Here is a 13,660-nt window from a genome sequence, read left to right on the forward strand (position 1 = left end):
GGGAAGCTGCTGGGGCGCGCGAGGAGCGGGCGGTCCTATAGGCTTAAAAAGAGGGGGGGCCCTACCACCTCATGGCGGGGTGGGGGGGAAAAGAAAGAGGAGAAGGAAGAAGCGCGGCGCGGCCGCCTCGAGCCCAGGGGCCCGCCGGCTGCGGGAGGGCTGCGCGATGCCATCGCGGAGGCGCTGGATGCCGCGGTTCCATCCGCCCCTAGCTGCCTGCCCCCCAACCAGATCCCCCCACGGATCAAGGCGGTGCGGAGAGCGGCGTCCCCGCTCGCAGCCCTCGGCTCCTACCATGGTGTCGGCGGAGCGGCGGCGGCTGCTTCCCTCGGGTGCTGGGCGCGGCGCGGGCTCCGGCAGCAGGAAGGGAAGCGGCGAGGGCGCGAGCCGGGCGGAAACGCTGCCGACGTCACGGCCGCCGTGCCCGGCGGAGGAAGCGGTTGTTATGGTGGGACCCTGCGTGGCAACGCCCCGGCCCGCTCCCCTTCCCAGCCTGGCGCATGCGCGCACCCGCAAACACCACCCACACACCGCCTGCACCCGGGGGAACGCTCCCCTCGCTCGCCTGCCCGAGGGGGGAGTGGGCTGTCCAATCAGAGAGCGAACCGCAGGGTGATTGATGGCCCCCGCGTGCCGGCCGGCCAATGGCGGCGGGCGGTGTGCGAGGGGGGCGGGATTACCTGCCCCAAGGTGTGTGCGTGGGGGAGAGGTCTGAGGGGAGATGGGGGGGATGGGGGGGTGGTAAAGGGCTAGGAGCGGTCGAGGGGCAAGTGGCAGCTGTGAGGGGAACCCAGGGAGATCGGGCGGGGAAGCTGCGGGTAAGGCGGCGCGAACGAGGCCGGGAAGGAGGGGGGGGGGGTTAGGCAGCGCGGCTGAGGAGGAGGAAGTATGGTGTTTTTTTTTTTTTTTTCCGAGCGTTTTTTAATACCTACTTTGGTGCGATCTCAGTCGGCCACTGCTGATTGGCTGCCACTGCCGTTCTCGCGGAGGGCTGGGGAAATCCCGCGAGAGGAGCGCCGCGCCGGGCCGGGGGCGCGGGTGCTGTGCGTCTGTCTCGCAGACAAAGCGCTGTTGCGTTGATACGCTCCAAAGATACCATTTCTGTCATGATTCTGGGCAGTCAGGGTTCCTGTAATCAGGCTGAGCTGCTTACAGGAGCGCTTTCTGCGTTAAAAAATGGTAGAGATGGGTGTGTTTCGTTGCAGAATGCTGACCGCAGTATTCCTAGCTCGATTCGCCGTGCACTGATGGGCAGTGCCCAGCACCGTGCCGGTCTGTTGTGTCTCCGTGCCGGCAGAAAACAAAGCGAGGCTTGGTGGCGTGTTTTCAGGGCCGGGGTACAAGACAGCACGATTTTTCTGAGGTTACAGCTAGCATAAAGCATCAGTAATAAAGATAGAAGGTATACCTTGCTGCTTTCATCCACGTTGCTCTTCTACTACAGTGTGACATCCTGTTTTTTCTCCCTCGCTGCATACTCCAGCAGTTTCCCTTTTTAGATGCTGTTAGGCCTGTTCACATGAGGTACGGGTTGCTGAGATATCACATACTGAAGGTGGATGTGTTGAAAAAGCACTCCTATTCCAGTGGATGCTGCCTGGTGCCTTGCGCTGGCCAGGGGTCCCTTTGGCCAGAGCATTTGCATCAGAGGGGAGCTGAAACGAAGCGGCACTCATAAACAGTTTGCTAGGAGCGGGTGGGTGGCTCTTTCTGGTGCTTTTTTTCCTATGTATTTAGTTAAGGAATGTGTAAATTTGGTGCAAAATCTCAACTGTCTGTGGAAGTAATAAAAATGGAATAGGGGCACTTCTTTTTTAAGCGTACGTTTCAGTATCTAAAAGGGAACTGTAAGAAAGAAGAGGGCAGACTCTTCAGCAGGGTCTGTTGCGATAGGACAGACCCTGCTACCTTTACAGACCCTTGCCTCCTTCCTTTAGTTTGGAAATGGTTCCAAACTAAAATACTGGAAATTTGGGCTGGATATAAGGAAAATATTGTTTACAGTAAGGGTGGTGAGGCACTGGCACAGCTTGCCCAGATATGTGGTGGATACCCCATTTCTGGAGACATCCAAAGTCAGGCTGGATGGGGCTCTGAGCACCTGATCGAGCTGTAGGTGTCCCTGTTCATTGCAGGGGAGCTGGACTAGGTGACCTTTAAGGGTCCCTTCCAACTCAAATGATTCTGTGGAGGCACCTGCTGCGTGGCTGGAAGAGAAAATGATAGAACTGTAGAATCATGATGGTTGGAAAAGACCTTCAACATCAAGTCCAGCTGTCAAACCATTGCTACTGTGCCCACTAACTCATGTCCCTGTGTGCCACATCTACACCTTTCTTGAACACCTCCACACTGCTGGGCTGCTGGAGCCTCTGCACGGGGGTGTAGCACATAACCTGGGCAGCTGTGCTTTTTGGTTTTAATTGCTGTTGGTAGTTTGTCTGTCAGTGTTCTGAGCTTAATTGGTTTCACTATAAGAGAGAAGGGTGCAGAGATAAGGTGTCCTGGGAAGAAGGGGAAGGGATGATGTAAGGCCATGAGAACAGGGCTGGAGCTGTTTCATGTTGTATACTTATAAGGGAAAATGAATTGAAACTGGCTTGTTGGCTCAGCCTGTTTCAAGAGGTCTTGTGTTTCTGGGCACATTGCAATGAGTGGAGAAGGTATCTTAACAAGTTAGAAGAAACTCAACAAGGAGGAGCTTGAGCAAGGACTCTCACTAGTTTCTGTCTGGTGTGAAAGATGTGCTTGCTCTGGGAAGGAAACATTGATGAGAAACACGATGGCTTTCTGAAAGACTTTACCAAAGACTCTTTACCAAAAGACAGGCTGGCATAGCCTGGTGAGGCACAGCCCCTATGGTGGTAGTGCTCTGAAGAAGCCAAGGGGCACTGTCAGCTGCCTGGCTTGTGGTGGGACCTGAGCTCCGTGGGCTGTACGTGCAGTACTGTCACAGGCACTGAGAGCTCTGGCTCTGCACTGGGAGCTGCGTGCCATTGCCTGTTGATGATTACCAGTACAGTCTGAGTTTGTTCTGGTTTGGGAACCCCTGCTCCATGAAAATCCTGTGCTGCTTTTCCTGTAGGGGAGTCTGTTTTTCCAGTCCTGAGCAGCCTGTTCCTCACAGGTTTTGAACTAACTGTCCTCTGGCTGCCTGAGCCAAGGAGGAGCTCCCTGTTTTGGGGTGGACGAGAGGGAATTTTGGTGCTTCTTTTTTACTTCCTCTTATCATCAGTCCTGCCCTTTGATGGAACAGGGATCTTGGGCAGCAATGAGGAAGTTGTGCCCTATGGTGGCTTATTGCCACACTGACACCAACCCTCTGTGGCTTGCTGCTCTGCTAATGCCTCTTACAGCCTGCTGCTGTGATGGCATACAGGGCTTCCATGAGTTGAGACTTTCCCCTTTGGCCCCAGGATGCAAGTGCAATGCAAAGTTATTAAGAAGAAAGAAATGAACACTGCTGATTGCTACAATTGCACTGTGGAAATTGAGCTTTTCTTAGAAATAAATTTGCGTCTTTCAGGTACTGAATAAGCTTTGTCCTTTTTCCCCCAGTGTTAGTGCTATGAATAAGCCAGGCTGCAAGCTGAAGCTGGATGGTCAGACAAACCACCTCGAAAGGTGAATCCTCTCTGAATTCCCCTCCCTCTCTTATGGCAAACTGCATTTGCAATTTACCTGAAACCTCCCTCCAAAAAATCCACCCCTCTCCCCACGAGCAAGCCTGAGAAGTTTCAGCAGTGCTTTTGCTGCTGATGACTGCTTTCTCCTTTGGCTCCAGTCTAAAACACCAGCATGAGCTGCAGCTATTTACTTTCTGTTCACTGAAGGACTGCTTCCAACCCTAGCACAATCAGTGTAAACGGTCGCCCCTGCATCTACAGGAATCTAACATGATCAATACTATCTCCACCTTACTGTCTTGCTAGCATCTGAGATGGTGACTACTTGCTTACTTTGTATGTCTCAGCTATGTGTACTCCCCCTCCTGTCTCCAAGCTACTGACTCATTTCCTCCTCTGAAACCTTCCTTTTTTAGCCTTTCGCTCTCAAGTATTTGGTAGCTGTTTTGAGCAGCCTGTTCCATGCCTTACTTAGGCAAACCTCTACATGACAGCCCTGCAAGCCTTGCTTTTTGTACCCCAGAAATCAGTTTTTTTCCCCCAATACTTTCAGTTCAGCGAGGCAGTTTAAGCTACTCTTAGGCAATTTGCTTCTTTGCTGTTGGAAATCTGGGAGACATACAATTGGCAAAGCAGCTGGTGAGCTGAGACTGCTGCTGCTTATGCTAATTGCTGTTGTCTTGCTCTTAGCCCCCTGCTTCCCCATCTGCCTGTCCCCACCTGCTGCCTTTTCATACCTTTTTGCCCTGCTCCCCCAGTTCACCACTCTTCTAGCGGGGATCGTGGAGTCTCCTCTTGAGTTGGACAGCCCTCCTGGCGGGCAGGGTCAGGCCCTGCCTTTGTGTGCACTCATGCAGCAAAGAAACAGGGTGGTCCCGTTGTGCGAGGTGGGGGCTGTGAGCTCTGCTCATGCCTGATGGATGCTGCTGTAACTGAATTCGCTTTGTCTGCCTGAAATTCAGTAGTCCATTTTTTCATAGGGTTTATGGAATATTGGCTCTGTGCTCTTGGCATCGCAAGGCTCAGCAAAGATAATTTTAGACAGGAACAGAAAGTCTCTGTAAACCTTACAGTCATAGCTCTTTCACTGGCAGAAACAAAGCAGGGAGAAACCCGCCGCAGTGCATTGCTGAAACCCTGAGCTTAGTAGATGCATTGGAATCAAAATGTATGGGGAAATTTCAGGGGAGGAGGTGCTCCTTAAGGTGTTTTCCAAAAGTGCTGTGATGCTCCATTCCCTTTCTGAGGAGGTGATGATGCACAGCTGGCAGTGTGCAGGAGCCTGGAGTCTGGTCCAAGCCCCTGCCCTGGCCTCTGGGCTGAGGCTAGCAAGCTGTCTTACCTCTTAGTTTCCTATCTCTGAAGTGCTGATGTTTGTCTAAGTCACTGTATTTGAGCTATAGTGGAGATCAGAGCTGTATGTTGCTTATTTTTACAGTAATTAAAAGGCTGTCCTAAGTTGCTAAAGATAAATGCCAGAACTTGTATTAATTTTTAATTTGTTCTCAAGTTCCACAGTTGCTGCGGATTGCAGTCCTCTTAATTGCCATAGGGTAAAAACTGCAGGCTGTGAACGACTGGAGCAGAATCTGACCCTGCTTACTGCTGGGAATCCTGGCCAGTTTTATCAACCTCATCAGAACCACTCTGGATCGAGTGTGATGGGGAAGGTGTCCAGATCCTTCATTACACCTAGTGGCATTTTCACCACCAGCAGGACAAAGGAGGGAATAAAATGAGAAGACAGCTTTGGAATAGAACAGCCCGGTGTTAATTTAAAAATGCAAGAATGTCACCAAGCTACTCTCCTACCTGGCTTTTTTTTTTTTTTTTTTTTTTCTGTTGTTGCCAACAGAGTGCCTGTGTATGATGAGAATGAAATACATCCTGCCCCAGAATCACTTTAAGGACTAACCACCACTCCAATCTCATTTAAATAATCAGAATAGGCAACAAGCAAAACTTAAAATGATGTGCTGGCTTCCTGCACAGGCATGAACTGCATGTTAAATTCCCCTCTGACTGAGATGTGGAGTGCATGTTAAGCACTCTGAGGCCTTGAACTGTTCTTAGCCACTGGGTAAAGGTTTAAGCAGTATCTCTGTCTGTAGTATCTGAATGCTTTGCTGTGCTGAGTGTGGTTATGCTCCTGAGCTTTTGCTGTGACACAGGGCTGTGTTCGTCACCCATTTTATAGAGGGGCAGGGCTCCCAGCCCCAGGCAGGAAATCCGCGGTGAGGCTGATGCAGCCTTCGTTGCCATTTATGGGGTAACACCCTAACCTTTAGGCCATTTCTTCTCTGAGCATGTAAGGTGATAATATTGTTGAAAGCAGCATGGCTGCAAGAGTTTCTTAGAGAATAAGCACTTGTGGCTTATGTGGGCTTTGTTCCAGGGTGGAGGTGGTTGCCGCTGACATCTATCTGCAGTGTCATTAATATATATTTTTCTCCTGACTGAATTAACCCCCACTACTCTCACACTGCAACCCAGGAAGAAAGTTGTTGCAGCAGGTTGTCTTTTGTGATAAGCTTTGCAGTTGGCTGCATCAGAATAATGACAAAACCTCTTGGTGTGTGTTGCTTCTGCAGAACAGCTGTTTCTTCTGACTAGGGAACTCCGGGCTTGTTTGTATTCCTTTGGGGTTGAGGCCACTTGTTGAACTTGTCTGGGAAGGAGGGGAGCTTGGGGATGGTTAAAATCAGGAGTTCATTATCAGGAGGGTTTCTGAGGGTAAGATGGGGTGGCGTGAGAATTAGCCCTACCACACGTATCACCAATCGTGAGGTGCTGCACAGTCACCGACTGGCAAATCCCTGCCCTTATCTGCTTACTATCTAACCGTAAGATAAGGAAAGCATGAGGTAATGAAAAAGGAAGCAGCGAGACCATATTAGTCAGCATGAAGGGTGTTCATCAACAGCTGCCTGAGAGCTGGGAAGGTCTCTGGGGAGGTTTGTTGGGTGTTAGTGAAGGCCTGTTCAAAGATAACGTGATAACATTGCCTATGATTTTTGGGAAGGTGTTGTGTGGGGAGGCAGAGTGTTACTGGAGGCAGCTACACAGAGGCAGTCACTCATTTCCAAAGCCCAGCCCTGACTGCAGGCTGCGCAGCGCTGCCCACAGGTTGTGCTTGCTTATTCCGTTTGGCTTTCGATACACTAGGTAGTGTAAAAAAGGGTGTTACCCTCCTGGTGAACTGACCTGGGGCGCGTACAGACAACACTCCTACTGCCCCTGCCACGTGGAATAAGCAAGGCAAGGTAGTGCTTGTCAGAGGAGTGGGAGGACATTGTGGGCACAGGCTCTGAGGAAGAGGAGGGTCCAGCTATGCTTCCTCATGGAATGGCAGTCCTTGGGTAGGGAGCTCTGACTGTCATTGAGCTCTCTCTTTCTCTGTGCTGTGGGCATGGTTGGCTTGCAGGATGTGGTCCTTATGTGTAGGTCAAGAACAGGGTCATGAGTGGCTTGGTAGCTATTCTGCTAGCCAGCTGGGCTGATGGTTGGGCTGTGGTGAGCTGTGTCATCCTACTGTGGCTGGCCTTGTCTGTGGAAGCAGCTGTGGACAGCCTCCACTGACAGACAGGGTCTGTGAGTGAAACAGGCCTTTCCCACCCCACTCTTAGCTCTGTTTTGGCGTCTCAGTGGAGGCCCGTGGTTGGCTGGAGAAATGCCACTGGTCTGATGAGGTGGCCAGCTCAGCGATGCCACGTTTCCGGCCTTCATCAGCCAGCGGTGAGCATTGCCAGAGAGGCAGCTTGGGGCTCAGGCAGGTGGTCACAGCTGCCATACATGGGTGCTGGCACCAGCGTGGCTGTGGCTGCACTGCCAGAGGAGGCCAGGAAGCACTGGCAGCCCATCGGTGCTGTGTGGGCTGTTTGGCTTGCTAGAGCAACTTCTCCCTCGGGCAGGCTCCCATGTTGTAATTCCCCAGGATTCGTAAGGATTGAATGTAACCAAAACCCAATCCTCGGACTGTGCTCCGCCTGTCTCTGAAGTCTTTCTCCCAGCACACAACACTTTCACGGAGCTCAGAAAGGTGATTCTGAGCTTGGCTGTGCCTCCAGCCCGGCACTTGTTTGCCCTTCCTCATGTGGTTCTCCAGCCTCTTGGCCCCGGATCCATATCTAGCTCAGGCTGTTCGGAGTGTGGAGGGTCCCAGACCAAGCTCAGACTGCCTTCTGGGCAGGCAAAGTGAGGCTGGGGTTCCTCTCCCACCATGGTTTGCGGGACAGTGGCCACCAAGCGCAGGTGGAACAGAGCAGAAGGTGCAGGCCAGCCGTGAAGGCAGGGCACCATCTTGTGGCATGAACGTAATTCCTCTGCACATCTGTAGGAGAGCAGTGCTGACTTTCTTAGCCAGATGCAACATGGGAGTTGCCAGCTTTCTTTTTGTTGCAGCCCGTCTTCTTTTCTGTGGCCTTAACTCCCCCTATGGCTTTCCCTACCTGCACAATGTGCTTGTTTCTCCAGCTGATGGGACAACCTCTTCCAGAGGGGCTTAAGCTAGCAGACTTGGCAAGCAGTAGGTGGATCCTGACACAGTTTCTCAGAGAGGCAAGAAGCATTATGGGGTTTTACAGAGAATTTTCCAAGGACAGGCTCTGCTAGGGTCAGGTGTGTGATGGTTCTGCTTCCATCAGAGATGTCCAAGGTCTCATCAGAAGTCCATCCAACCTAGTGTACCTAGAGAAGGATGAGTGAAGGCAATGAGCCAGCAGCAGATCTGCTGAACAGTCTTCAGCCTCTGAATGTGCAGAGCAAGAACATCTTGGCTTTAATGTAGTGCTTCTGTTTGAATAACTTTTTGGGGATTTCATCCTCACTAGGTTAGGTTAATCACTATTTGAACTTAGGAGGACTCCAGGCATTCATGACACCTTGCAGAGGGACAGTTGATCCTGGTCCAGGAGGTGGATGTCGTTCATCTGCATGCTGGGCCTTGTGCCACGAAGGACAGGCAGCATGTCACTGCTGTCTTTCTTTTCCAGGTCCTTTGGAGAGCCAACAGATATGCCAGACATGTCCGTATTGTTGATCTGCTCATTCCAACCAAGGAAGAGCAGTGGTACACAGCTGTGAACCTGGTGTCAACATGGGCCTCCAGCAGTGAGCCTTGTGTGTGAGACATCTGTACAAGATGGGGTGGTTTGCCTCCTCCAGATCCCCTGAGGCCCCAACAGTTTAGGGGCTGCTGGACACTTGAGCTTGACTGTTCCTTAAGAAAGCAGTGCCAAAAGTCAGGTAGAGAAAAGTGGAGACCTGTTGTTCTGTGGAAGTAATGGCTTCCGAGCTATTTCTCATACAGATTGTCTTGATTATTGTCTGGGTCTTGTGGGGTCCTGTAAAACCTGGATGGGGATGACTGAAGCATTTTTGCCCTCAGCTGACAGGTTATACAGCAGACTGATTTCACCCCCTTCCTTTTCACTTTGCCCTTGGCTTCCCAGGAGACATCCCATCAGCTTTCCTTCTCTCTCACTAGCAGCTCAGATTCCCAGAGTGGCATTGTCCCCCATTTTCCTTGGACTTGAGCCATTGCAGCCCCTAGAAACACTGATCTGACCCGTGTATGGTTGTTTTGTTAGGTAACCAAATGCCAGTAGGTACCTGCATGGTGCCTACTGGCACTGTGAGCTGTGCCCTAGCGCAGCGCGTGTGCCTCGGGGAGAAAGGGCTACAGCATCGTGAGGAGCAGACTATGAGCTAGGAGTTGTGTCAGGCTCTGAAATGGGCACCCTTGCAGATAAAAGCATCTTGTGCCATGTATAGTTAAGCTGCTCTCTGCAGAGACATGCTTTGGTTGGAGTTCCTTTAGGAGAGGGCAGCACAGGACTGTTTTTTCCACTGTGTTCTTGTGCCTTCCACGTGGGCAGGGAAAAGCAGTGGGGCCACTGAAAATCCATCTTTGCAAATTCACATGTTGCCAGCAGAGAGCTCCCATCCTTCACACCAGTCCAAGGGTGAAGAAATGCTGACCAATGTGGGAATATAGTCACCACAAACAGCACTCATAGTAAGGGTTGGACTTTGTGTTCGCTCAACTTCATTGTTATTTTTATTGTTCATATTATTCTAAGATTGGAGTGCTTGGATGAATTTTCCCCTTTCAATGCACTTCTTATGAAAAAGGAAGTTTTCAGATTGGGAATGCTGAGACCAGCTACTCAGAGAAAACAAAGTGAGCTGGTGGAAAACTGGTGGCAGCAGAGAGTTTTTCTCTCTGGTGATTTTGCACAGCCTTGGTGATGGAATAGCAGGACATGAGAGGCTTTGCCTGAAGCACACTCTCACTGTAAGTCATGCTATAGAAGAATGTGGCACTTGCATTTGTGGTTTGTGCTTCTAAAACAGTGTTATCACACGAATTAGGTTTTGATTGATACTAATTTGACTTTGTAATCACATGTGATAACACTTCCTGTTTGATTATTAGGTTAACTCACCAGGACAATCTAGTTTTGCCCTTTATAACCTGCTCTCTGCCAGCACTTGGCTTCGTCCCTACTTATATCTGGCTCTTTCACATGCACATCATCCCCTACCACCACCATTTCTGCTTTGCTGAGAAGTCTTTCACACCTGGAGGAAACAAATGGGTAATTGGTTTGCTTCAGTGAATGGCTTATATGTGAAACTGATAACTGAAAACTGTACCTGACTGAGCAACCTGAATGTTACAGTGAGTTTGGGAAATGACTGTGTTCCCTTCCCTGAGGGGTGGTGTGATATCTTGCCTTCCTTCTGTCCCTCTCTTTGTCTATGCTGAGAACATGAGAAAGCTCTGGCTCCTTTGCAGCTGAGACATCAGTTTAGGGGCATCTGCCCTTTATGAACACCCTGGCATCTTGGGGTAAATGAATCTGAAAGCTAATAGTCTCAGCTACCTCTTCCTGATTGAAGAGCACATAGTTCCAGCTCCTCTCCATTTGCTCAATAAACCATTTTTACTTAGGCACCTCTTTTCTGTGATGTCTTATAGCTGACAGAAATCCCAAAGGAACTTCGGAACTTGGGGAGCATAAGTCACTAGGGATCAAATCTCATCAGAGCTAGTCTCTCATCACCTGCTTTGGGGCTATCTGCCAGCAGTTCCTGGAGTTCACACCTCAAAAAAAGCAGCATCTACCTGATATTTAGAAAAAGCCTTTGCCCCTAAAGCCTCAGACCACTAGGTGTTAATGGTGCAACTGTGTTCCAAAGACTGGCCACTTCCCAACTTGCCTTGTTGGCTGCAGATGAAGAAGGGCTGTGTTTGGCTGTAGCTGTGGCCAAGATGGAATTCTGTTCAAAATCAGTGCTCTTTCCAAGAGAAGATGGTGTGGAACCATCAGGCTCCCCGTCTCCTGGAGCAGCCCATGGTGCCACAGCGCAGTCTGGTGGAAGTTTTTATAGCAATTGATTGTGCTCTCAAAAGAGTCTGGTGGACACTTAGGGTTGTTTTTCACTGCTCATCTTGCTTCTTGCTCGGAGCCCCACATTTGGTCTCGGAAGGTGGGCTGCCTGCATCTTCCATGGAGCAATGGCCTGCAGCCACATGGTGGAGGAAATGGGGACAGCAGTTAAAGATAAAAGCTTATGTTAATCTAAAAAGCATGATCTTCAAGGGAATATGCAGGGAGCTGGAAGGCTGCTTAGTTTATGGAAGGGAGGACTCTAGAGTTTATACCAATCTCCAAACATGTGAGGTCAGCTGAGGAAAAAGTAGTGTGTTCTTTGTGTTCATGCTAGCTAAAGGCAAGCTGTATTAGTCTTAGAACATAGAAAGGGACATGTGAGATCAGAAAAATCTTTCCATGGGTGATAATAGAAAACAAGTGAACTAGACTATTTGAGAAAGAACTGAACGTTTTTTTCTTGGAGGTTCTTAAAAGGCATCACGAACGGTGTAACTTCCATCTGTGTTCTCAGCTGATCTGTCAGGGCAGAGGACCTCTGCAGCAAAAGCTTCTGTGGCCCAGGAAGAGGGTGGAGGAGGGAAAACACCCCTGGTGACCTGCCTGGCAAGTCCCCTCTTCTTGGGCCCAGTACCTTCCTCATGATGAACCCACAATGGCTGTGCACAGTGTCTGTTGGAAGTGGTACCGTAGTGCCAGGGAAGTGGAGAGGGAAGTCCCTCAAAATCCTGTTGGTTACTAGAACAGTTTATCCCAGGAAGCCAAGGACAAAGCTCTCGCAGTTATGATCCCAGCGTGGGTTCCTTGTGACCCCAGCTGGAGTTAGCAGTCCAGAAACACTAACCCAACCTGGGGAGACAAGCCTGTTTGGCAACATTATCACTTCCCTGGTCAGGACCAGTTCTGGCTGCACTGCGGCTAAGCAGCACATCAAACCAGATGGCCCTAAGCTATCCCAATAACAGTCCTAAGTACTGATTGGTCATGTACATCTGTGTTTGCAATGAGAGATGACGGCAGCTCCAGCAGTTTATGGGAGACCCTGGGATGGGTGCATTCTTGGGAATACAGGGCTGGGCAGAATTGCTATGGCAAAGTGCACTTTGTCCCACTGACCTCCTTGCTCTGCTTGCAGCACCAGATTCTCACCGGTATGCTGGGATTTTAAATGAGATATGAGTTATGCTGGTGCCTCCTGAAGGGTCCTGAGCAGCGTAAAAGATCACTAGCATAGATGAGAATTGGTTCTAATGCTGCAGCAGTTGTGAGCTAAACAAGTTCCACTTTAAGCTGAAATAGGTTGCATTTTTGTGAAGCATTGTTGTTATTTGGATTTTTACTAGAAACTTATCCCTAAAGAATGTATACCTTCAGAGATCACCAGAACAGGGTCTTAGCTTGGAGGAATCCTGCTGTTGCAACAAAGCTGCAATGTAACTGCATCACAGCACCAAAGGCCTGGTGGATATAGGCATTCTGGAAGGAATTCTGCTCCAAAAGGGAATTCCGAATAGTAGAACACCTGCAGTTGTAAACTTGGTGAGGGTCTGGGGAAATGTTTCAAAGGTTAGAGTGCGTTTGGGGGCAGAGGTATCACAAGATCAGCATATACCACCATGCAATCAGGTGTGAATATTCACACGCAAAAAAAAAGGAACCAGGGCTCTTCTAGAGTGGGAGAACTTGCTTCATCATTTATTTACAAGCTCCAACATGGTTGCATATTCCCGAAGCTTAGATATTTCATGTACTTGCCAGAACAAACACAGCCCAGGACTCTTCTAAGCAATTAATGAAATCATTAAGGGACTCCTTGTCTACTTGAGATTTTCCACTTGCTTGAGCTGACTTTGAGATGTGAACATAAAATCTGGCACTTGCAGGCACCATGTGGATTTTTGATGGTCTTGGTAACGCTGCTTCTCCGTAAAACAATGTCTCGAATGCATCCAAGTACAGATGTTTGTTTGTCTGTGACAGGTGTAGTATTGCTGCTATTTCCTTGTTGAGCCATCCAAGTCATGCTTTGATGGAAATTCTTTAAAGGAGTTACAAATAGTTCATTTTAGTACACTGGTTCAGTAAACACTGCAGTAAACTCTTTGAATTATAAAAATAAGAGAGTTATGTCTGGAGGGAAAATGGACAGCATTTTTTATGGCGTATTGTTACAAAGCATTATGGTCATGTCAGCATTCTTGAGATGTTGTATATATCTTTACTTGAATTCCCAGCTGCTGGAAGTAAGGTATTACATAAGAATCTCCATTTTCTCATTTTAAAAAAGTGAATTTCTAACCTTCCTGGTTGCTTAGAAAAACATGAAAACATGAGCTGAATGTTCCAGATAGGATGTTGAAATCAAACCCAAACACAGTGGAAAACTTGGTTCACAGCTTTGAAATCTAGACAGCAAATAAACAGCCTCAGACTGATTTAGACTGTCATTTGGAAATGTATCAATATCTCACTTTTTGGTCCTGACTGCTGGCATGAGGACACATACAATTTCAGAATCAGTTTAGCTTCTCTTTGGTTAGGCAATACTGTTTTTTATCAAAGGTCATAATTTCTGTGAAATATAGATATTTTTAGTTAGAACACCTCTTTTTCAACTTTTTTTTTTTTTAGCATCAC

At 49.1% G+C, this 13,660-nt stretch overlaps 1 protein-coding gene across 1 annotated transcript in view; it reads right to left on the reverse strand.

Moving 5' to 3' along the window:
* DSTN (destrin, actin depolymerizing factor) overlaps positions 1 to 517 on the reverse strand; it is an 11,860-nt gene extending 11,343 nt beyond the window's left edge. Inside the window, exon 1 of the mRNA XM_021393055.1 lies at positions 295 to 517. Within this exon, the coding sequence (XP_021248730.1) occupies positions 295 to 297 (3 nt within the window). The 5' untranslated portion in view covers positions 298 to 517. The remainder of the gene's footprint in view (positions 1 to 294) is intronic.

Source organism: Numida meleagris, chromosome 3 (assembly GCF_002078875.1).
Source record: "Numida meleagris isolate 19003 breed g44 Domestic line chromosome 3, NumMel1.0, whole genome shotgun sequence".
NCBI classification, from domain to species: domain Eukaryota; kingdom Metazoa; phylum Chordata; class Aves; order Galliformes; family Numididae; genus Numida; species Numida meleagris.